Source organism: Ostrinia nubilalis, chromosome 15 (genome assembly GCF_963855985.1).
Source record: "Ostrinia nubilalis chromosome 15, ilOstNubi1.1, whole genome shotgun sequence".
NCBI lineage: Eukaryota > Metazoa > Arthropoda > Insecta > Lepidoptera > Crambidae > Ostrinia > Ostrinia nubilalis.
In genome coordinates, this window is record NC_087102.1 from 11,552,107 (window position 1) to 11,577,311 (window position 25,205).

A 25,205-nucleotide genomic window follows, 5' to 3' on the forward strand; every position below is an offset into this window, starting at 1 on the left:
AATCTGAGCTCATGGAGGTCCTTTGCCATTGCTACACTAATATAGCCGTGGCATTAAAAAAAAAATTTTTGCTGTCAAAGTGACGTCGTTAACTGTCAGGCTGTCAAGCACAGATTAGAGAGTATGTCTAAAGACAGATAGGAAACGGCCCTAGTATTGGTTAAACGATAAACAAACTGGTACCGAGCTAGAATGTCCAGTAGGTGGCGCTGAATACAATATGGCGTCTGCCGCCCACAGATTACATATACCTGTCATACTTTTTTATATTCCGTTCCTTTTCATGTATTGCGGTTAAAAATAAAACTATTGAAGTATCAAATGAAACTTTATTGATGAAATATAACATGAAATATTTTGTTTACGAAAATCAATAAGCATTAAAACTATTGGATTTTAAAAGATTACAGTTACTGTTGTGATTACAGTACATTGTTTTAGTTTTTACATAATGTACTCACGGCTTGACATTTGTATGTAACTCATACAAAATAAGTTGCGTTATGACTTAAAGTAAAATAGTTTTTAATGTTCTCCATAAATTCACACGTTCACTCTCACTTTGGTTCTGTCCAATCCAATAGCCACTGTAAGCAGGCCAGATCTACACGTTTCTCACCACCTGTAAAATATATGAAATATTTGTAAATTTAGAGCAAAAAGATGCAAATGTCACCGTAAGACTGTAATCTCCTACATCATCTACATTCTACACTAATATTATGAAGAGTACAGCAGATGAACAAGTGATCTGTCTTATCTACCATACCTACTTACTGTCTGTTTTGTTTCTAGATTTGCACTACTTTGTTAAATAAAATTAATTTACCTTGTCAAATGGTGTACTTGTCAATCAATTACATGTACATTCACAGAATCTGGATTCCACCAATCTGTAATTAAATAATTAACTTTTATTTGATCCTAGTCGAAAAGCGTCAGAGGATAAGGTTAGAATCATTTTGAGGGTGTTTTAAATTTTAAAGGTACTTACCAAATGTTCTTATCAACAGAAGTTGTTTTAATTGTTATCTGGGTAATTCATCTAATACAAATCTTCCTAATTTAATGCATTTATGTCATGGCATAACTTGCAAATAAAATGAGTTCATCGTTTGTAATCAAGCATTCTTGGTCTGGTTTTATTGCTTATATAGGTTTCTTCTAAACTTATTTGAATAGGAAGTAAAGGTTGGTTCATCTGGATTTTAAGTAACAGTTGACAATAATGATCAGCACCGGTGATTCCATAGCAAGCACTTTTATTGTAATTGCAGCTTAACACCTTATAAGTTCGATATTAACCTGAAACAAATAGGTACTTAGATTCACTGTATAAAACACGTATCATTCACTGTGTCCTGCAATCTATGCCTGCAATGTACCTACGTGTATTGTATTTTGGGTCCAAACTCCAAAGTATGTTGTTACTCCATGAAACGATCCATATTTAGTTTCCATTGATTTAAATGGAGTTATGAATGATATTGTAATGAAGATTTAATCCTTTGTGTGGTTCAATACTTGATAAAACATGATGTTGCTGCAAGCTGCAATAACCTTTCTCGAGTGGATATCTTACTTTAGAGAAATTTCTTCTTAAAACAAACATCAATCCAACTGGCAATCCATGCACATGTAGTTCTTATTAATATTGATTGAGAAATTATTGATTTTAATTAGATAAAATTTGTTAGAAAAACACGTTTTTTCGATGAAAATTTTTGACGTTTTTTTTTTTAATAATGTCACAGTTGTAGACTTGAGACGGAACTAAATTGATTAAAGTGAAAATTACGACTTTGAATTAATATACTTTTAAATAATCATTTCATTTATAGAATGCAAATAGATTCAATAAAATAATTTATAAATAAAAGTTGAAGTTGTAATTCGAAAATGTTTACTAACTTGATTCCAGACACGCAAAAGACCATTGTCGCATACAAACGACAACTATAAAAAAAGTCACTTCCTCTCGGAACTGTCAAAAAAACTCACTCTCTATGGAGCTGTCAAACTCTATGGCGTTTCCACCCCGTGCTGTCAAGTTTATTTTGGTTCTGCGTGTGGTTCTGCGATTTTCGGAGACTTCAATTTTCACGTGGTTTTTCTAATCTCGTCATGTTTTGTTCAATTTATTTGTGATACTGAATTAAAATAACAGCGATGCATCGTCTAATATCGGCTAGAAACTTATATCAGACTTCTTTCCACGGTTTATCATTACCAGCAAATGGTACAGTAAGAAACTCATCACTTGCCGATATAAAATGTTTGTATTGCAGGAAGATTCTTTTGGGTCAGCACGACATAGGTGAGTTTATTTTGTGGTTCTTTGCAGCATAGATGAACAGTAATATAATGCACACACATGTTAAAAAGTTTATCATAAATAAGTTTAATACCATAACCTAAAGTTGTATTGCGTAACTTGGTTTCATTCCAGAGAACTTACTTTCTGTACGACATCAATCTACGAGAACGGCTAGTCTTCTTCGATCGCTTCGGAAAAAATCCAAGCACAAAAATTTTAAGCAATATGGCGAACTTCTTGAAGGTTTGTACTTGTTTACTGTAGGTTATAGTAGCATTAGTAAACAAATGGTTTAAGTTTTGTTTTTAGTGGAATGAGTATGTGTGTGAATAATATATTTTTATATTTTAGTGGGTGAAAAAGCCATGACTGAAACCAAGGTGTCCATTAGTAAATTACGTCCAGCACATTTGTCTAAACTTGCCTCTAGTTCTGTGTCTCTGGGACAGCTGCATCAACTCACAACTAAATCATCCAAAAAACCTATCATCACAGAAGTGGACAAGGAACTACTGCAGAGTGTTAGAGATAAAATATTGAAGAAAACAAAACCTGTTGCTTCTAAAAATACAACAGAAGATGATAACTGTGCCCTAGTGTACACTAACTGCCAAATAACAGGCTTAGAAGACAGATTTAAAACCAAACAGTACATAGACATGGTGAAGGAGAGCTACTACAATTTTAGAAAAGCCACAATTTATGATCAGAGGTTAAAAGACCTTAGATATGCCATCAATGAAGGCCTGAATCAAGAATTTGATTTAGAGGGTTCAAAAAGTAATCCAAATGATAGTATAGAAGCAACATTGCCAAAAAGTCCTCATGCAGTATTCAGAGAACTATTTGTAGACAACCAATTAGATAGTTACGATCAAGAACTAATGGTGCACATATCAAATTTGCAGTAAGTAGTTTTATTCATATCATGTTACTTTATTATTGTAGGAATCAGATGAAAATAGCAAAAAAAAACCGTTTTTAAATAATACTCTATCATTATAGATCCAGAGGTCTTGCTCATCCTGCCATAGAAGATTTGATTGATGATGATTCAGCAATGCATAATGAAATTGGTGATTTGAGAGATGAACTAGATATTGATCATGTTGATCAAACAATAGAGACACCAGAAGTTAAGGGTCTGAAGATTAAAAAAGCGTAAGTTTAAACATGATATTTATCATCCAGTTATTTTACTTAAATAATAATGGATGCAGGCTGCCACCAACTAGCCATTGTGGAAATCGTTGGGGGAGGCTGAAATGATGATGATGAATAGCAGTTGCACTTATTGTAATTGTCCTAGTAACTTTTCATTTTATTAGATAAAAACTGGAAATATTTTCTTGCAGCACTCAAGCGCTGAAACAAAAGAAAAAAGCGCAACGCGAGAAGCGACGCGCGGCGCAAGAGACGAATATGAAGCAAGACATCAAGCAGTTGGAGCGCCGCGGCAAGCAGGAAGCGCTGCACAACCTGCTCACTGCTCATCTACACCTGCTCTGCTCACTACACATGCTTCAGGAGGTAAGGCATTGTAGAAGGTTTAGTGAGACAGCTTGAACAATGTTGCAGGATGTTGGGCTAGGCAACTTTGATTTTACGCAAAATATCTTGCTCTCCACACCCAACATTACTGTATTACTATACATACAATCGTGATTATAGACTGAAATGGTTTATTGGCTGTATTTTAGCCAGAAGACAAACACTTTAAAACTGGCCTACATTTTTTCTCAGTTATCTTTTGAGATAATGACTGTTTGGCACAGGTTGTTTGTCATTTAATGATTAAAAAAGATGAACTGCTTATCATATAGTGTAGCTACTGGGTCGCGTTATTATTATACTTTGCACTAACAACTTCCCATATTAATATGTTACTTAGAATGGTCCACTTAGAGAACATGCTTTGATTTCAGGCCCGCCAAGTGTTGCGATATTACAGGCAAAGGAGTTCCAGGGGCCAAGAAAATCCTAAAATCACAGATGTTAAAGTATACAACACTCTTTTACATGGATATGCGTCATTGGTAAGAAAACTTACAATACCTATTACACCTACTTAACTTCTATTATAATGTGCAAAATAAGCACTAATACAACATTTTTGGAAGAAAGATTTTTATACCAAAATAAAATTGAAAAAAATAAAAAATAAAATAAACAATAATTAAAAAATGTGTATTTAATATCACAGGGGCAGATAGAAAACGCCAAAGAATTACTATCAAAAATGACAGAAGATAAGATTGAAATAAATCACCAAACCTATGCAGCCCTATTTGAGTGCATAGAAAGGAGTGGAATGCGAGATAAAAATACTTTATTAGAACACTATCACAAGCAAATGCAGGAAAAGGTAGGTCGAAGAAAAAAAATTTAGTACATCTTTTTAATTCACACTCTAAATATAAATAAAGCAGACTATGTCCTATATTCATGTCATAATATTCGTAAGTAAAAGAATCAATAACACTGTGCTGTTTCCAGGGCATGACTTTAAATGATTTGCTGGACAAATCCAAGTTCCTTTACGACCAACGCGAGGTTGTTCTGGCAGCCGTGCGCCGATTAGACCCAGGCTTTGTGCCACAATACACTCCTCCTGTACTCGACTACAACTGTCCCTTACTCGAAGAGATCAAACTGGACCATGTTGAAGAAAGACTGGGCCTCCTAAAGTCCCCTGCTGAAGGACTTCTGTGTGTGGAAGAAGTTATACAGAAAGGCAAAGAACAGATGCAAGTGGAAATAAAAGGGGACATAGAAGTTAGTAATATTGATATCAAAGATGAAGCGTCGCCGCATGTGAAGTTATGTGTAAGTATTTACTGTTACTGACATCAAACTTCTGAAATTATTTATGTAGTTAATTTTCAAATAAATGTTAATTTACATTATCAGCTATACTTCCATTTTATCTTGTTTAGTAAAATATTATTATTTTTGACACACAGAGGGAAAAACTTCAAGAAACTGAAAACGAGTGGCGCATTGTGATAAAAGAGGCATTCCTGAGGAACCTCGGTACACTCAAATCACAGAGCAACGCCTCGCATTCCGCCATCACTCTTTACCCGTACTTGAAAGTGTTGGAGGTATGTTCTCTTATTATTATTATCAGTTTTTGCCGAGTTTTGCCTAAAGTTTAGTGCAGTAAAGTGGCAACAATCAAAAAATCTTATCTAGTGAAAATAAAGTGCATATTTTATCGATCCGAGATAACATACATCTATCCGTGCGCAAAATAATGTTACAGTATAAAAATATTTTATCTTACCAGCTTGAAGTTACCTTGCTTTTTTTAACTCAGAGTTAGAACTCACGCGCATCCACCATTACATGACGTCACGAATAGAACAATGCTATGAAGTCTCATATCGCTGGGACACTAGATGGCGTTAAAGCTGACTTCGTCACACGCGGCGAAGGCATGTTTAATCACAATACATTTAACAATTTATTGTATTTGTGTAGGTGGATCAATTCGTAGATTTAATAATGGGCGAGATCAGTAAACTAGTCGACGGGAGCGAAACATACAGTCCGACTCTCAAACTGTTGCAGAGAGATCTAGGCACACAAGTCTTTCACAAGTAAGTCATCTCGTCATCAAAAACAGTATTGAATGTATTCTTCTTTGCATTAAAAACTAAAATGTTTAAAATATTTTTATATTCATATTTCTAAGTTATTTAGATGTTGCCTTCGTATTCCTTATTTATTTTTAATTAGCTCAACTTTGATGATATTTTTCTACAGATACCAAATCGAGCAGTACCGCAAGAATGGCGTGTTAAATAAAATCGAGGAGATATATGAAAAATACTGCGAGTGGTACGTGGGCAGGGCTCCTGTAGACGAGTCAGGGCTGCCGTACAATGGGAGGCAGGCGTGGCAGGCGCTGGTACACCGGTATAGAGATGGCGCCAGTCTGGTAAGTGAAGAATAGTGACTTGAGTTTCTTGCTCTGCTTCTTCTCAGCACTGGCCCATTTATTGTCCTGAAGCAGTGGTAGGCTTAATACTGGGACGTGTAAAAGTGCTTTTTTAAAATCTATTTGCAGAGATAAATGACTTTTATGACTTTTAAAGAAAAAATGTTTTATTCGGTGAACGCTTAACAGTCTAGGGCAGAGGTTGTAAGGCATAGAGTGCAAGATGTTGCTCTGATAGTAAAAGTTTACTTATTTTTTAACTAATGCCGCAATACAACAATGTATTTATTTTATAGGACAGTGAGGAAAGGCCGTGGCCTATGGAAATGAGACAGAACATCGGAAAGTTCCTATACAACATCATCATTAATGACATCAAGATTGACGTGAACATGTTCAAAACGAAGGCGAAACCGTGAGTATAATATTGTGTGTATAGGTTAGTTAATTAAAACGTGTGTTATAAGTATAACAGAGTAAAATATGCAATCAATAATTAGTTTTGTAATCTAGAAGTGACGTCAATCGTAGATATTTATTTATTTATTTCCTCATCAGTGTCGCCGTCACTTTTCGCACAATCATACATTTTTAAAACAAGTGCAATGTTGTAGGAAAAAACTACCAGCGGTATACAAAGTCCACCGGCCGTGGGGGCGGCAAGTGCGCCTAGAACTGAAACCGCACCCCGCCCTAGCGCGCGCCTGGGCGGCGGCCGCCCGCCCACATCTTCGCATGCGAGCTGCACTCGCGCCTACTGCTGCGCCGCCCGTGCCCTGGCACTCATTGGCGGCCGGCGCTTATCTCGTCACGCCTACGCCGCTGATAAGGTAAAATTAACCTTAAAACCTTGCACAGCGTGCTATGGAGAGGGCTATGCTCGGTGTTTCTTTACGAGATCGAATCAGAAATGACATAGCCCGACGGATCAGCAAGCTGAAGTGGCAGTGGGCAGGGCACATAGTACGCAGAACTGACGGCCGATGGGGCAGCAAGGTTCTGGAATGGAGGCCACGTACCGGAAAACGCAGCGTGGGACGTCCACCCACAAGGTGGACCGACGACCTGATAAAGGTAGCAGGAAGGCGCTGGATGCAGGCCGCTACCAACCGTGCGATGTGGAAGTCATTGGGGGAGGCCTATGTTCAGCAGTGGACGTCCTGTGGCAGAAATGATGATGATGATGAACCTTAAAACCTAGACTTACAAGTCTAGACCTTTCAAAGTTTTCAGCTGCGCATGCGAGCCGCGCCCGCGACCACCGCCACTCTGCCTGTGTCCTAGCACTCGCTGGCGGCTGGAGCTTATCTCGTCACGCCCACGCCGCTGATTAAGTAAAATGAGCCATAAATTAGGTTGCTTAAGGTTTCTGGCACTCACTTACCTCGTCACGCCACAGCTGCAGCACTGATTAGGTAATATGACCTTTAAAGCTTATACACGGTCAGTTTTCAGCTGCGCATGTGCGCCTCCCGTGATTCCATGGAGTTATTTTGTTACAGACCTCCGTCCCTTACACCAAATATTAAAAATGTCTATACGAGTAGTGCATTGCAACTTCAATACTGTTGCTATTTTAAAAACGATGACTTCTTTATCTTGGTCTTTCTGTTAATCTTTGATTGTCTCTCCCAGAATGCCATTCAACGTGTGCACTCAGTGGAAGCGTCTAGAAGAGGCGCCTCAAGAGTCTCTGTACCCGGTGCTGGACAGCCTAAACCAGCTTGGTGAGGTGCCCTGGGTTATCAACAAGCCTATTCTTGACTTGCAGCTGAAAGTATTCAGGTTAGTTTTTAGCTAAACAATTACTATGTTAAAATATTCGTTTCGTTAAAGGTAACGCCTACTTGATTAACTACAAGTCAAAGGATTCTAAAATATAAAGTTTAGGTCACAATCACAAAATCGATGTATTTGTTTTTTGTAAATTATACTCCGGAGACTGGCTTTAGAGCTCCATAAGAACTTTCTCAGTGCTATATAACCGTACAGTTTCTCAGCTTATTCTTATAAATCTTTAAAATATCATGATAAAACTCTTTTCATATATTCATTGAGGATTTTAAAAACAAATGTCACACCCAGGTCTGGTGGCAACAAGAAACTGGACATTCCCCCTCCCGCGGCCTCCCTAGACACGTCTCAGTTCGGCAACGCGACGGATTCAAGCAGCGTGTTCAAGCGGCGCGTGGCCATCAACCGCGCGCGCGCCGAGATGCACTCGCTGTGGTGTGATTCACTTTACAAACTGTCGCTGGCTAATCACTTTAGGTGAGTATTTTATTTCAATAAAAAACAAACTGAGTAAAACAAAAATGGCATAGACACAAGATTAGTGGAGTAACTCACACGTGTTTATTTTTAGAGCTTTACACTGCCTATTTCCAAATACTGTTTCACGACTTCAATACAAAATATTGACTAAAAAGTCGTCAGATTTAAAAGAAATACGTCGATAATAATGTTTTGTGGGCTTATATTTACGCCTAATCATATTTTTAGGGCATTTACTTTATCAGTCAACCTCAGTAATTTCAGAATTTGTGTGTATTGTATATCTTGACGATATACTAATATTTACTCAAGATTTTTCTTCTCATTGTACACCCATCGCAATTGAGAATGTTACTAGGTATGCAAAATCACTTGAAACCTATGTTACAGTTAAGCTTTTACATTTACAAATACATTAGTTTTTATTTCATTCAAAAATACCCAGTAGTTATGATTTTATAGGCATTCAAAGTTCGCTTAAATATTGAGTCCCGCCGACGGTCACGTGACCCCGTGTGACGTACATTCACAGCGTCCGCTCACTAGAAAACGGATATAAACATACTTAAATATTTTTTTTTTTGTAAATACAAACTTATTATACATATTAACACCCAGACCCATCACAGAAATTAAAATTGAACCAAACCCAAACTTGATGCGATTGTGTCGTTTTATTGCGAATTACCTTCCAGCTCCATCATTAGACCCCGATTACTATATAGAATTAAAATACTCATCAATACAAAACGAACGAGCCCAAACTCGATGCATTTAAGTCGTTTTATTATAGAGTTCCTATGGCCACCTTCCAGCTCCATCATCAGATCAGCTCCATGTCATCATAATATTGCATGGTCATCCAAATCACATGTGTTTGCGAAATTTCAGCTTAATCGGTTGCCTGGAAGTGGGTCTTAATTCAGTTTGCAAGATTCCACCCATACAAATATGAGCCAGTCGTTGTAATATGACGTCACGCGCATAAAATGGCGGGCCGGCCGCCGCCCGCACTTTTAAAATTCAATATCTTGGAAACTAATTGACGTATCGAAATAATTCTTTCACGTGTATTTTTTATTTTTAACAGAGAATACAGAAAGCTAAAACACAAAATTAGTGAACATTCTTCATTCGTTTTTTAACTGTATGCCTTATTTCATCCACCAGAGATTCTATATTCTGGCTGCCTCACAACATGGACTTCCGCGGGCGAGTCTACGCGTGCCCGCCGCACGTATCCGTGCTAGGAGCCGATAGTGCGCGCGCTCTATTGAAGTTCGCGCGTCGCCAACCACTGGGCCCGCGAGGACTGCGCTGGCTAAAGTTACACGCCATCAATCTAACGGGCGAATTCAAGAGGCACACGATACAGGAGCGGTGAGTTACGAATTCCTTGTGAATAAGTTTATTTAGTCAATATGTTTGGTTGCTAACTTTGTGTTGCCCCAAGTCGGTTTGTTAATAAGTAAACCTTTTTTGTCACAGGTTGGACCACGCGGATCAAATAATGGAGCAAATCCTAGACTCTGCCGACCGGCCTCTGGATGGACAAGGCTGGTGGAAGAAGTCTGAGGAGCCGTGGCAGACTCTCGCTTGTTGTATGGAGATCGCTAACGCTGTACGCTCACCAAACCCAGAAGGTTAGTAAACACATTGAGTATCAAGGGAAAGTTTTCTTTTGTTCTTCCAATTCCCTCTCTCAATGGAGACTAAACGACCCAGTGGTGGTGGTTCATTGTTCCTTGGACCTATACCAAATGTTTGAGGCACTTCTCCTCGCAGTAAAAACCTTTAAACTGATGGTATCACTGATGTGGGGCATCTAGGCAGATGCCTTTTCTGTCTAATGATAATCCTAATCCGCCCTAGGGCGCCCGGGGATTCTTACGATGGCGCCCCTGATGTCTTGAAATGACCTGATCAAGATAAATCTTACTGATTATGGTTATTATGTCCCACAGAATACATGTGCGGGTTCCCCGTGCACCAAGACGGGTCCTGCAACGGTCTACAACACTACGCGGCTTTGGGCGGGGACGCGGCCGGCGCCGCCGCCGTCAACCTCGCGCCGCACCCGCGACCGCAAGACGTGTACAGCGCCGTCGCCGCGCTGGTGAGAACTTATTATAACCAGGCCTGTTCATCTCCGCGAGTTTACATCGAAAACAAAACACGCACGATGGCCCACCTACAGGATACTATTCGACAAGGCCTCACATACGAGCGAACATTGACTCACGCACGCGTATTCTTGTGTATGATGGAAGAAAATGGTGTACTAAATACTGTGCAGTATTTAACTGCCTAAATAATAATAAAAACACAGAATGTACTTTTTTAAGTTGCCTCAAGACACTGAGAGGTAAATAAGTAGTTAATATTATTCATGATAATTCATGCTAAATCATGTATTTCCTCCGCCATTTTCCGCAGTTTGGCACCTCACGTCACATCATTTTACCGAAGTCAGCCCTATAGCTTCGTCAGTGCCGATCACTGACGTTTGTCAACAAAATGGTGCTTGACTCTTGAGACAGGCTAAATTACACCATATTGTTAATGACATTGAGCATACATTTTTTTAAATACCTTCGCGAAGTAAAACTTCTGTACGTAGTACTTATTATTATTCTGTGTTATAACTCACATCACGTGAACACGCGGAGGTTAAGGCTTGACTCGAGGGCTTACGCCCGTATTCACAAACATTACTATGAGGTCTCCCAGTGCGCGTGGACGCACAGGGTGACGCACGAACCAATCACAGAGCTCCATTCAACGCTGTGTGTTCTTTGCTGATTCACTTAAGCAAGCATCGTTTGTGAATAAGGGCGTTAGTGTGAGTCAAACTTTGTCACTAGCGAAACCTTAAAAAAATATTTTTAGTTCTTGAAAGTTTCCGCTAGGGGCGCTGTACAATCCGTCATACATTTGATGTCACTTTTTTACGCAGTTGACATCGAATGCGTTTGACGTAAACACACTACGCCCCTCGGTGGCATACATCAACCAAAACACTACATTTTATAAAACCACACGCTGGCGAATCCGATTTCTGCGCGCAATAAACACGCAGCTTCAGGATCATTCATCGTCATCGACAGGTCTTAAGAACCTCCGCTAGTGTTAGGCCAGGTTTTCACCAAGGTGGAGCGAAGCGGAGAAGTGTTGGGTGGACGAATATTTGTATAGAATTTTACCGGCGCGGAGCGGAGCGGAGCATGTGGAAATAATGAAATCTAATAGTATTATTCAAAACACTTCTCTGCTCCGCTCTGCCTTGGTTGAACCCGAGCCTTACTAACAATACTGGCTCACATAACAGATGAGTGAGTCAGGGTATTCAGTGTCTTCATTTCTCAAGCTACCAATAGTTAATGCTTGCGTCTCTATCCTTCCTAGGTGGAAGAAATGAGAAAGCGCGACGCGGCGGCTGGTGTGCCAGCAGCCATCTTACTCGAGAACTTCGTGCGGCGCAAGGTTATCAAGCAGACCGTCATGACTACTGTGTATGGAGTCACGAAGTTCGGCGCGAGGCTGCAGATCGCTAAGCAGTTGAAAGGTAGTGGGATATATCAAGTAATCCGAAACATTTATACTATATGTATGTGCATGTGGATTGAGTGATCCTTGCTTCAATCTTAACAAAAATCGAGGAAGTTTTACTTAAAATATGTTAAAACATTGCGATGAAGTTTAAAAATTTGTTAAACCTAAGATAAAAATGTTATGGCCAATAAATAGGAGCACTCATACCGCACGCTTTAAGAAAACGTCAACATGTTTATTTCAGAAAATAAAGCCTTTCCACTTCTTTTTATAGTATTGAAAAATTGTTAAGAATATGTTAAAACTATTAACAAATTCAGAAATTCCTTGCACGTCCCGTTCCAAAGTTATGACGATTATTTAGGATCACTCACACCGCACACGGGCCGTATGAGTGCTCTTCAAAATAATGACTTTTTATTAATAAATACGTTTTATTTCTGTTGGGAAATGTGTGCAAACTGACGAGCGAATTTGTTAAAGAATAAGTGTGACAAAACTTAAAAGCTGAAGGAATAAATTAACCTTTATTCTTTCCTCCAATATGCCGTGTGAGTGATCCTTACTTTTACCTCTATCTGCTCATATGTAGTTCGTAGGCAGACTGAGATAGTATCTAAAATTGTTAATTGTTTTTAACAATTATTTGGCATATATTTTGCTTTTATTAAGGTCATAATTTAAGAAATATCAGGCTTAGATGATTCCTAAAGGAAAATGTTGATTAGGGTACATATGATTTTTTATTTTGTGAGACTGTTCCGATTCGTCAGACGTGACAATGCAAAACCAATGCAATCTTAATTATGTAGTAGGTTTAGGGGCCTCCGCTAAAACTCGCGGGGGGCGTCCGTCGCCGCGGTCGGCAGTAGCGCGAGTTTTAGTGGTTTACCCCTACATCTTGAATGATAGAAATAAAGAAACATTACAATTGTTTATAGGATTGAATTCAAATTTGACTTGTAATATGAATTGAGAAAGATACTCACGGTTTTATTTAAATAAATTACAAATTTCTCAACAAAACTGTTGGACGGTTTTTTGGTTGGACTATAAAATACGATAAAATAATATTATTAAATCTCACATGTAAACTTCTGATGAATCGAAACAGTCTCTCAAAATAAAAAATCATACGTACCCTAATCACCATTTTCCTTTAGGAATCATCTAAGCCTGATATTTCTTAAATTATGACCTTAATAAAAGCAAAATATATGCCAAATAATTGTTAAAAACAATTAACAATTTTAGATACTATCTCAGTCTGCCTACGAACTACATATGAGCAGATAGAGGTAAAAGTAAGGATCACTCACACGGCATATTGGAGGAAAGAATAAAGGTTAATTTATTCCTTCAGCTTTTAAGTTTTGTCACACTTATTCTTTAACAAATTCGCTCGTCAGTTTGCACACATTTCCCAACAGAAATAAAACGTATTTATTAATAACTAGATGAAAACCCGGCTTCGCTCGGGTGCAATTTGACTCATAATACACAATTATAGGTGCAACATGTAGATAGATGTTTCTGTAGTCATCGGTTCTCAAAGAATATTAAATATAGATTCATATAGCTTCGTTAGTTGTGTTTAATAAATATGGTAAATAAAAACTGCAAATGTTTTTACACAAATTATTTTTATTTTAAATCAACATTCAAAATAAACTAAGACAAATTAACAAAACAATCAAATTCAATTGTTAATATAGGTTATGTAAATAACTCTTATTAATAGTCAGAAACGGGATCAGATAAGAAAATACTATTTTCATCAATATCTGGCTCCGGAAGTCCGAAATCTGTTAGTCTCTTTCCGTGGAGTTTTAATGTTTCATCCATTTCTTGTAAAGCCAACTGTTTGGATAATATTTCAGGGCGGGATCTTGTAAAGTTTTCGATAAAATGTGATGCAAATTTTTCCCAAAGAGCATTAGGATCAGTTACTTAACAAAACACGCAAATTAACGCAAACAGCTGTCGTAATTGCCGAGGAAGTTTGAAACCAATTGCTTCATCCAAACATCTTTCCCATTCTTGATCGTCAAAAAGTAGCCCCTTTGCTTGAGCAGCTTCTCGAAATGATGTGTAAATAATATTTTCATATTAATAAGTTCTTTTAACATCTCTGAAGCAAGTCGGCCCTTTGACGTGAAGAAGTAATAGCCGGAGATAATATCGTTCCCGATCAGAAAAGGAATAATTATAAGTACATTCTTGCAATTACTTTATCAGCCGCTGACTGAGATATTCGTGGTTGCCACTGTCCATGGATAAATCTGAAATGTGTCGGAATTTCAGTGTAAAGATATTGTCGAACACTTTCATCTGTTCTGTTTGGTTCAAAAAATGCTAATAATATTTCTGGAATTGGCTTTAAGACTGTCTGGGTCTATGTATACCTTCCCATTATGACAACAATTTTTAAAATGATTTTTAATTTTTTCACCTAAAAAATGAAGTGCTTGACATTGAACACATTCATAAATCATAAAACCAACTGAATGTACTGATACTTGAATGGTGTTATTTGAAAGTGCTAAATATAAATAGTTAGTCCTGGGGGGCTGATATTCTGTACTAAACCTGCTTGAATATTTACGTTTTTTCGGGGGTCTGCCCGCCATTTGATATGTTTTCTTCCTCTTCTTCTTCTAAAGAAATAAAATCACTGCTGACTGACAGCAGCTGTTTTTCCTTGTGGTCTGAAGAAGCATCATCACTGCTGACTGACAGTAGCTGTTTTTTCTTGTTGTCCGAAGAAGCATCATCAATCATCAATGAATCCTCGATTAGCGCCAACTCTTCGTTATCAACCTTAAAAGAGAAATATATTGTGTTACTCTTATTAAACAAATTTAATAAGATGTGATGAAAAAATACACCACATGAAGGAGTTGAACCTACATCCTCGACTTCTCCGTTGTCGCGCTCCATCTGAGCTAACTGAGTTTAATAAGAGAAATATATTCTATTATTTTACTTTACTCAGTGACCTACACTATTAACTTACCTGAAAGTCATCAAATAAATCTTGTGAAGCAGCAGAAGCAGCTTTTTGCTTTTTAGGAAAAAGGTTTGATAGTGCCCGAGCCATGTTTATTCTTAACTGACAAATTGTTTCTAAGCCACAACACTCGCAATAATTGAAATTATCTGCAAAAATATATTTCAGAATTATTTATAATAAGAACCAGCCGAGCTCAAGTGGAACTTGCGCATGAAGGAGTCTATTCGGTTATCAGAAAAAACGGGGGAAAAATCGTGTCTGTTTCTGTATTTATGTTGATAACAACTCAACACAGGCTATGCATGTGGTCATTTATTATTATTTTTCGGGTTAAATAAAAAAAATATTAAGCCGCTTACCGAGTATAATGTTGTCGCATTCCACACATCGACTGCACATTTGCATTTGTTTATTTTGTTTGCAGTTTCTTACAAATATTTTACCATTACAAAAATTGCATGTCACTGGAATTTATCACTGTGCGAAACTAAATGACATTGACATTTGAACTTCAACTTATAAGGTTAGGGCTAATATTCTTTTTTTGTGGTTGAATCGGCCAATACCAGGTTTAAAGAAAAAACACATAACAAAGAGTATATTATCATAAAAATCGCGAAACGCACTGATTTCCATTTATAGCCACCGTCAATACCGGATCGCTGGTTCAGATTTTAGCCATGTTGGAAACCATATAGTTGAACGATGGTAGCGCCCCCCTGTCATTGAGTTTGGTGGGACAGTTCAGCGTGGGTCATCTATATTTATGGATCGATGACAACCCAGCTTTTGGCGTTGATCGCATAGTGAGTGGATGGTGAACTACTAAAGATGGCGACAGTGGTTTGTTTGTCAATGCCATCGGAATTTAACGAAATTCTCCATTATCCGAATTTTGCGGATATATGTTGTCGACTCAAAATCGTTATTTTTTTATGCTTTGTTATTCATATAAGGTTTCGATCCAGTCTACCGTACCCCTTGACGAAATTATTAATATAGAAAAGTCATTATTTTGAATAGCACTCATACGGCCCGTGTGCGGTGTGAGTGATCCTAAATAATCGTCATAACTTTGGAACGGGACGTGCAAGGAATTTCTGAATTTGTTAATAGTTTTAACATATTCTTAACAATTTTTCAATACTATAAAAAGAAGTGGAAAGGCTTTATTTTCTGAAATAAACATGTTGACGTTTTCTTAAAGCGTGCGGTATGAGTGCTCCTATTTATTGGCCATAACATTTTTATCTTAGGTTTAACAAATTTTTAAACTTCATCGCAATGTTTTAACATATTTTAAGTAAAACTTCCTCGATTTTTGTTAAGATTGAAGCAAGGATCACTCAATCCACATGCACATCTATATGTTGAGCCTTTAGTTAGATACTGAAGAAAATACAGGGTGTTTGGCGGAAGGTTAGATAAACTTCGTGGGTGTATAAAAATACGCAGAACTGACGGCCGATGGGGCAGCAAGGTTCTGGAGCGGAGACCTCGCAGCGCAGCGTAGGACGTCCACCCACAAGGTTGACCGACGACCTCATAAAGGTAGCGGAAAGGCGCTGGATGCAGGCCGCCACCAACCGGCCATTGTGGAAATCATTGGGGGAGGCCTATGCTCAGCAGTGGACGTCCTATGGCTGAAAATGATGATGATGATGATGATAACGCCCCCATAACGCCCCCTGTTGCGCGCCTTCTTGACTGGTAGCCTCAATATGGTCCCGGTCAAGAGGGCAATCCGCAATCTTCATCGTGTTGGTTCCCGCTGAAAACCAGCTTCTCGACATGGCGCTTGTTATGTCGCGAATATAGCTGAGCGGACGCCTCTTCAGCATAGCTTGTAGTTTAATGTTTAATGTTATATGTGCTGTATTTTTATTTTATTTTTCTATGCTGAATAAAGTATTCTTATTCTTATTCTTATGATTACGACCCCTCCCGTGCCGCTCCCATTAGTCACTGACTGAGTTAAGTGCTCGACCTATATAACTTATAATAGCCATATAATACTATATAGCCAAACTCCTTATTTTCATTTCTCACAGACATCGAGGAGTTCCCCAAGGAGCACGTGTGGGCGTGCTCGCAGTACCTGACGGCGCGCACCTTCGACTCGCTGCAGGAAATGTTCACCTCCACCAAGCTCATCCAGGACTGGTTCACGGACTGTGCCAAGTGAGATAATGTTCTGTGTTACCTTATTATAAACTCCGGTCGCCGAGTACAGTCACGGAATGAAAAGGTTCGTCAGTTTTCAAATTGATTACTTCAACGAATCGCGAGCACATATTACCTTTTGAAACTATGATACAGAATAATCTCGAGTTAGAGAAAATAATCTTTAACTGTTCGTCAGTAAAGTTCAAAATTATTCAGATGTTGATGTCAAAGTTGTTTGACGATTTATCTTGTCAAGAAGATTATTATGATTGATAAACTAAAACCTTCTTGTTGGTTCAACCTGCCATTATTATTTCTATTAAATAAAAAAAAAACTATTGTCAATTGGTCAATGTCATCATTGCACTGCCCCCCTAGACAAAACGCACTTTTTGATCGAATCGAAAATCGAATCCGTCAAAACTCCATACAAAAAAGGGGCTTTTCGACCACTTTTCGACTGCTTTGCGATTATAATTCGCACTTTGTCTAGACCCACTGATGGGCTAGAAAAATAAACAAGCAAAACCTTATTCGTTAGCAAACGTCATATTTATTTAAATGTTAGCAGCACTGTTTCTTGCACTGTTATGTTGGCAGGTTTGACTCTTACAGTACCTAGTGCAAGCGAAAACCGACACTAAGGTGACGAACCTTTTCATTCCGCGACTGTACATAGAATTTGATCCAATGACCCCAAGCTACCCATCCTCGTAGCACAAAATTTTACGAACGCGTGAGCAGCGTCACTCAAGCGAACGCAGTCGCGCCTCGCATTCGTCCAAGACAGTCTTGATAACGCGTACGTGAGCGGTGTCTATGTGTGCGTGGCTCGAGCGCGCTTAGAATGGAGTTTACCTTCTGTTATATTTTGTGCTCTTAGCTTGTTACAATTGGACGAAATTATATGTGCTCGGCGACCGGACTTTAGCCGTCATGTTAGAATTGCTAGTTTGTGATATTTTTGTGAGTTGTGTCATGATAGATTTTTCAAAAAGCCAATGAGTTCACGTGTATCGGAACTTGTGACGTTCACTAATGCACTTCAATCAGAATAAGTGCAAGGAACGGATCAGCGGGGGTTCCTTGCAAAAATATGAGTTTCAAACATAGTTAGGGTGTTTTAATATCGTGTAATTTTCATTACGGACGCGGGATTGCCCCGCATGCGTGACACCCGCAAGTACTCTTTTCATACAAATATTTATTGTAATACGTGATATACGCACGTGAGACGCGGGATCCCCCGCGCGGGGACTTCGCCTGCGTGAGCGCTTCTATGAAAACCAGTGTGCATTTTACTGTCATGCGACATTTTCGCGCATGATATTATAGTCTTTTTCACCTAAGATGATCCGTATGACGTTTCGAGTTTGAAAGATTTAGAGATGTCACATAACTAAACCATAGCGATTTATCTATCGATTTTTTTCGAAGAGTTAGTAAAACCTACTTTTAGAGAAATATTTTGTATAGGTGTTATTTAACAAAAAACATGTTTTTTTTAATTACAAATATTATTGTAACAATTTTTTATTGATAATATCCAAATTTCATGGTTCGTGTTCAAAAAAACGATTCCTAAAAAGTACTGGTTCTGTTTCTTTAAATTAAAAACTATTAATTTATTTTCAATGCGTTTATTAAAGTCAATAATCGAAAAATATAGTTGATTTTTGTGATTTTTTTAATAACTAAGTATTCACTGCAATTGATTAATGAACCGCGGAAATAATCGATTTTATCATACAAGAAATACCCCAGCACTAAATCTATTCCGTTTCACACATTGCGTACATTAAATAAAAAATATTTTTACATCGCATTTAATTAAAATATAATCAATAGACTCAGATTTTCGACAGACTATATATTTCAAGACAAGTAGTTAATTTATTTTTATTATATTGCTAATAAAATACAAATATTTTTTCATAAATATTCTGCATTATGTAGTATGCGTAATATGGATAACCTTGAAGTGTCATACGGATCATCTTACGTGAAAAAGACTATAATAACACCCTTAGTGAGCGGCCACACTGGCGGATTGCAAGCGGAGCGGCGGCGCGACGGTCACGCCGCGGTCGCCAAAATGCTTGCAAAAAGCCTCGCCGCTGCTTCGCCCAGAAAACGCTTACAATCCGCCAGTGTGGCAAGGTCCTTAGACCGGAAATACACCACTAAATTTTTATCACCGAAAAAATTTTAACAGGTTATGTAGAAACGTGTGAAATATTTAAAGCAAAAGAAAAAGAAATGTTTTTCATAAAGTTAATTTTTTTATTAAATTTTCTTTAGTCCGTATTTTACGCGTCACAGCTTTGTCACTCCGCTGCTCGCTAGAGTAGTCGTACGCGCTCGCACGTTGCTTCGATCTGTCTGTCTCGCTCACGCCTCGACCACCCTTCCAGTGTTATTATTACATACTTAGCTAACTTAGACCATTTTGAATTCTAATAAGTGTTACATTATCGTACGTAAATAGTGCTAGCGACGCGTGTGTCCATAAATTACCAATTTTAGGAGGAAATTTTGAGTCACTTTATTTAACTTCTTTTTTTGCACAAATGGGATCAGTATCAATAACTCATTACCCAGAATTTTTTTTTCGGTGATAAAAATTTTGTGGTGTATAGAAACGTTAGCTTTCATCAATCTGGAACCGTTTTATTATGTCATTAAAACCCGTAATATTTCTACCAGGCTGATCTCCGGCGTTTGCGGCGAGAGCGTGGAGTGGGTGACGCCGCTGGGACTGCCGGTGGTGCAGCCGTACTACCGTCGGGCGCCGCCCTCCGCCGCGCAGTACCGCGCACCGCTTGATCGCCAACAGTCAGTATAGTGTCACCTCCCGCAGTCAGTATAGTGTCACCTCCAGCTGGCAGCGGCGAGCGTGGAGTGGGTGACGCCGCTAGGACTGCCGGTGGTGCAGCCGTACTACCGTCGGGCGCCGCCCTCCGCCGCGCAGTACCGCGCACCGCTTGATCGCCAACAGTCAGTATAGTGTCACCTCCCGCAGTCAGTATAGTGTCACCTCCAGCTGGCAGCGGCGAGCGTGGAGTGGGTGACGCCGCTAGGACTGCCGGTGGTGCAGCCGTACTACCGTCGGGCGCCGCCCTCCGCCGCGCAGTACCGCGCACCGCTTGATCGCCAACAGTCAGTATAGTGTCACCTCCCGCAGTCAGTATAGTGTCACCTCCAGCTGGCAGCGGCGAGCGTGGAGTGGGTGACGCCGCTAGGACTGCCGGTGGTGCAGCCGTACTACCGTCGGGCGCCGCCCTCCGCCGCGCAGTACCGCGCACCGCTTGATCGCCAACAGTCAGTATAGTGTCACCTCCCGCAGTCAGTATAGTGTCACCTCCAGCTGGCAGCGGCGAGCGTGGAGTGGGTGACGCCGCTAGGACTGCCGGTGGTGCAGCCGTACTACCGTCGGGCGCCGCCCTCCGCCGCGCAGTACCGCGCACCGCTTGATCGCCAACAGTCAGTATAGTGTCACCTCCCGCAGTCAGTATAGTGTCACCTCCAGCTGGCAGCGGCGAGCGTGGAGTGGGTGACGCCGCTAGGACTGCCGGTGGTGCAGCCGTACTACCGTCGGGCGCCGCCCTCCGCCGCGCAGTACCGCGCACCGCTTGATCGCCAACAGTCAGTATAGTGTCACCTCCCGCAGTCAGTATAGTGTCACCTCCAGCTGGCAGCGGCGAGCGTGGAGTGGGTGACGCCGCTAGGACTGCCGGTGGTGCAGCCGTACTACCGTCGGGCGCCGCCCTCCGCCGCGCAGTACCGCGCACCGCTTGATCGCCAACAGTCAGTATAGTGTCACCTCCCGCAGTCAGTATAGTGTCACCTCCAGCTGGCAGCGGCGAGCGTGGAGTGGGTGACGCCGCTAGGACTGCCGGTGGTGCAGCCGTACTACCGTCGCGCGCCGCCCTCGGCCGCGCAGTACCGCGCCCCGCTTGATCGCCAACAGTCAGTATAGTGTCAACACCCTATATTTGACACCCCCAATCAAAAGACGTACTTCTTTGTATAAGGCTCGGCCAGGCCTGTTCATCTCCGCGAGTTTACATCGAAAACAAAACACGCACGATGGCCCACCTACAGGATACTATTCGACAAGGCCTCACATACGAGCGAACATTGACTCACGCACGCGTATTCTTGTGTATGATGGAAGAAAATAAAGAAAATGGTGTACTAAATACTGTGCAGTATAAAACCGTCTAAATAATAATAAAAACACAGAATGTACTTTTTTAAGTTGCCTCAAGACACTGAGAGGTAAATAAGTAGTTAATATTATTCACGATAATTCATGCTAAATCATGTATTTCCTCCGCCATTTTCCGCAGTTTGGCACCTCACGTCACATCATTTTACCAAAGTCAGCCCTATAGCTTCGGCGCAGTGCCGATCACTGACGTTTGTCAACAAAATGGTGCTTGACTCTTGAGACAGGCTAAATTACACCATATTGTTAATGACATTGAGCATACATTTTTTTAAATACCTTCGCGAAGTAAAACTTCTGTACGTAGTACTTATTATTATTCTGTGGTATAGTGTCAACACCCTATATTTGACACCCCTAATCCAATGACGTACTTTGTATAAGGCTCGGCGCAAATGGGCCACCGACCACAGCCACCGGTGGCCAGCGACGGCGACATAACACACTTTTTACCATATTTTGTATAGACGCGCCGCACAAGTGTGTCTGGTGACGGCCACTCGTTACAGTAGTGTCCGCGACTCGCCACTAGTGGTCACTACGTGCCACACAAAACGCCGGCACTGCTCCACCCCCGCTAGAGATGGGTTGGATTAAAATATTTGGATTATGTGAATTAGATACTGATTTACCTAATCCAAATATTTTAAAATACCTAATCCAAATACCTATTCCGAATATTTAGCAACGACCGGGTTATAAAATGTGGTGGCTTCCAGACACCGGTGTCTGTCGTTCGCTTCTGACACTCTTAGAAATGTGGCGGTAGCGCGCGATAGCAACCGGTGGCTGTGGTCGGTGGCCCATTTGCGCCGACAATAAGGCGTCAACGCGAATTCAGACGTAGACAAAAACCATTCTGACATTCACGATTCTCTTAAGCCCAGAACAGACGGTGAAACGAAACTGCAACTTTCTGAAGATTCTGATGAATGAAACTGAAACTGAAAGTTTCAAATTGGTCGCGTCATGTGTGGTCTCTCAACGGACGCTATGCCAGAAACTTAGATGCAACTCAAAAGTAACTAGCAGTTGCAGTTTCGTTGCAGTTGCGTTTCACCGTCTGTTCTGGGCCTTACTCAACTCATTTCATAACCAATCCTATTTCCTTCCAGACGCCCATGCACAATGAAGCAACGAAACGCGTTCCCACCAAACTTCATCCACTCGCTGGACTCGTCGCACATGATGCTGACGGGGCTGCGCTGCCAGGCGCGCGCGCTGGCCTTCGTGTCCGTCCACGACTGCTTCTGGACGCACCCCGGCGGCGTGGACGCCATGAACCAGGTACAGTACAGCTTGTGTGACGTCACACCAACTTCATCCACTTCGTGTCCGTGCACGACTGCTTCTGGATGCACCCCGGCGGCGTGGACGCCATGAACCAGGTACAGTACAGCTTGTGTGACGTCACACCAACTTCATCCACTTCGTGTCCGTGCACGACTGCTTCTGGACGCACCCCGGCGGCGTGGACGCCATGAACCAGGTACAGTACAGCTTGTGTGACGTCACACCAACTTCATCCACTTCGTGTCCGTGCACGACTGCTTCTGGACGCACCCCGGCGGCGTGGACGCCATGAACCAGGTACAGAGCTCGAGGATTACAGCAGCATAACAGTGTACCTATTACTTCAGCAATAAACGCGTCCCTGACGTCAGCATCGCAATGCGTCGCCTCAGTTGACGTGCTGATTGAACTCTAACACCGCGACACGTCAGGGCACGACTTAGGTTTTGTCGGATCTTCTGCATTACAATATAAAAGGGCTCTACCAGTACACTTGAAGGATCCCTCAGCTAGGAAGGGATTATACAGGCTTCCCATCTAATATGTGGGGGAAAGAAGCGAGAGAATATACTCGTATTCAGACAATCTTTACTTTAAGCCTGCAATGTCCAACACTGAATAATTTATAATTCTAGGGAATAAAACAGGCCTACTTCGGATTTCCTATACCTTACTTATTAACATTACACATTGGTTATCTTGTTCTAGATTTGCCGCAAAGAGTTCGTCGCTCTTCACTCGCAGCCGATCTTGGAAGACTTGTCCGAATTCATGGTGAAGCGATACAGCTATGATGAAAGGTAATTTGCTCAATTTCACTTTATAACCCTGACTTTCCACAGTGTATAGTATAAATAGTAGATGCGACTCACATTACCTTCGGGATAGAGCAGTTTTTAATGTAGCTTATTTTTTTAATTCTAGCGAACTGGAAGAGCGAACTATGGGTGCCGCGAACAAAAAGCGCGTGAACAGTTTACTGCAGAAAGTCCCTGGCAAAGGATCCTTCGACCTTAACAGCGTGCTTCGCTCCGTGTATTTCTTCAGCTAGGCGGTTGGTCTCTTGCTTTGTACGGGGACAGTATAGATAGACGATTGCGGGCGTACGCGTCTCTTCCTTTAGAAAACAGTCGTTGGCTTCATCAAGTTCGTGGCGACATTTTTTATAGTAAGCGCGTGTAAATAAGTATGTATACTCATCACGATAACGTAAAGCGTGTTTTCAGATTATGGTGCCATACTGAACACGATTATTCAAAGTTTGAGTGCCTTGATTTGAGTGTGTCACGTATATGAATAAAGTTACAGCTTGGACTTGATCACTCTCTTGTAAATAGTTTGAGTTTTTTTGACAAATAAATACAGTCCTATTAACTTAAGCTGAGAATTGCATTTGTGTGAGTGATCGCCAAAAGTACCGTTAGTAAAACACATACAAATAAAATTAATGTTTTATTAAAAGGAAGTCTATAAAACACTTGCTACCAATTGGGCCGATGTAACGACACTTGACACATCCTTTTAAATAAATAAATAAATAAAAACAGGTCCTCGCTCAGCATATGCCAAGGCACGAAGTACCTCGACGCTGATATTCTGCGAGCACCGTTTATAGAGAGGGCGTCCAGCCAGCCTTATAAAATACAAAAAAAAGACAAACTTTATAAAATTACAAAATAAAAACAGACTAAAAACTTTTCGTTCACACCTTTAAAATACGTATTCAATTTGCATAAAATTTCTTTCACTTGGCTGCTTAATGGATTTCGTACAGGAAATTCACTTACAGTAGGAGCCATTTCACTAATATTTGGAACACAATTACATAAAATTACACGTATCTGCTACCAGTACCGGGGGTGAAGTGAAGTATGTGAGCGACAAGGAAGCGGTGCGTGGCGGACGCGCCGCGCTTCAGGCCGCTTGCTATAATAAACCATGCGCGGGACGCGCCGCGCTTCAAGCCGATTGCCACTCTAAACTATCGGTGTGCACTCACACAAATGCAATTCTCAGCTTAAGTTGAGAGGACTGTAACTATTCTTCGGTAGTCTTTATCAATGATTTAGAGATTAGTACGAGACATAAAAAAGAAATTTAACATTGTATTTTTTTCAATACAAAGTTTGTGAGGTGTGTGCAACGTGTTTTTGGAAGAGACGTCGTAACCGCAATCTGTACCTTGATAGACTGATATTGATGTAAGGTGGTGGAATACGATGATTGTAAAAAATGCTGCCTTAAAACTTCTAGATTATGTATTATGTATCGGACAATACTACTTCATAATATAGTCTGATATGAATATGCTTTGATTCAGTAGCTACAAGTGATTGGAGTAGATTACATGACCGATTTTTAATCTTGACTTATGACATGATAAAATGATTTATAAAGTTAATGTTTGGAATTAATA

The 25,205-nt window shown here is 40.4% G+C and overlaps 1 protein-coding gene and 1 long non-coding RNA gene across 2 annotated transcripts; one reads left to right on the forward strand and one right to left on the reverse strand.

Annotated features, from left to right (window-relative positions):
• Positions 1–292: 292 nt before the first annotated feature.
• On the reverse strand, positions 293–1,745 carry LOC135079029 (uncharacterized). The gene is made up of 4 exons (XR_010258702.1): positions 1,390–1,745; positions 995–1,305; positions 830–893; positions 293–622 (listed from the first exon to the last, which is right to left on the reverse strand). It is a non-coding gene; the product is annotated as an uncharacterized LOC135079029 (long non-coding RNA).
• Positions 1,746–2,057: 312 nt separating this feature from the next.
• Positions 2,058–24,116, forward strand: LOC135079025 (DNA-directed RNA polymerase, mitochondrial). Its single transcript, XM_063973654.1, has 24 exons — positions 2,058–2,317; positions 2,450–2,560; positions 2,669–3,224; positions 3,323–3,478; positions 3,673–3,847; positions 4,243–4,353; positions 4,521–4,682; positions 4,814–5,143; positions 5,281–5,421; positions 5,801–5,919; positions 6,086–6,260; positions 6,557–6,675; positions 6,875–7,090; positions 7,896–8,045; positions 8,346–8,531; positions 9,705–9,914; positions 10,023–10,177; positions 10,499–10,650; positions 11,940–12,099; positions 17,151–17,280; positions 19,972–20,100; positions 22,612–22,783; positions 23,498–23,589; positions 23,714–24,116. Exons 1-24 carry the CDS (start codon positions 2,170–2,172, stop codon positions 23,838–23,840), a joined length of 4,182 nt encoding a protein of 1,393 aa, XP_063829724.1. The 5' UTR covers positions 2,058–2,169; the 3' UTR covers positions 23,841–24,116.
• The last annotated feature ends 1,089 nt before the right edge of the window (positions 24,117–25,205 follow it).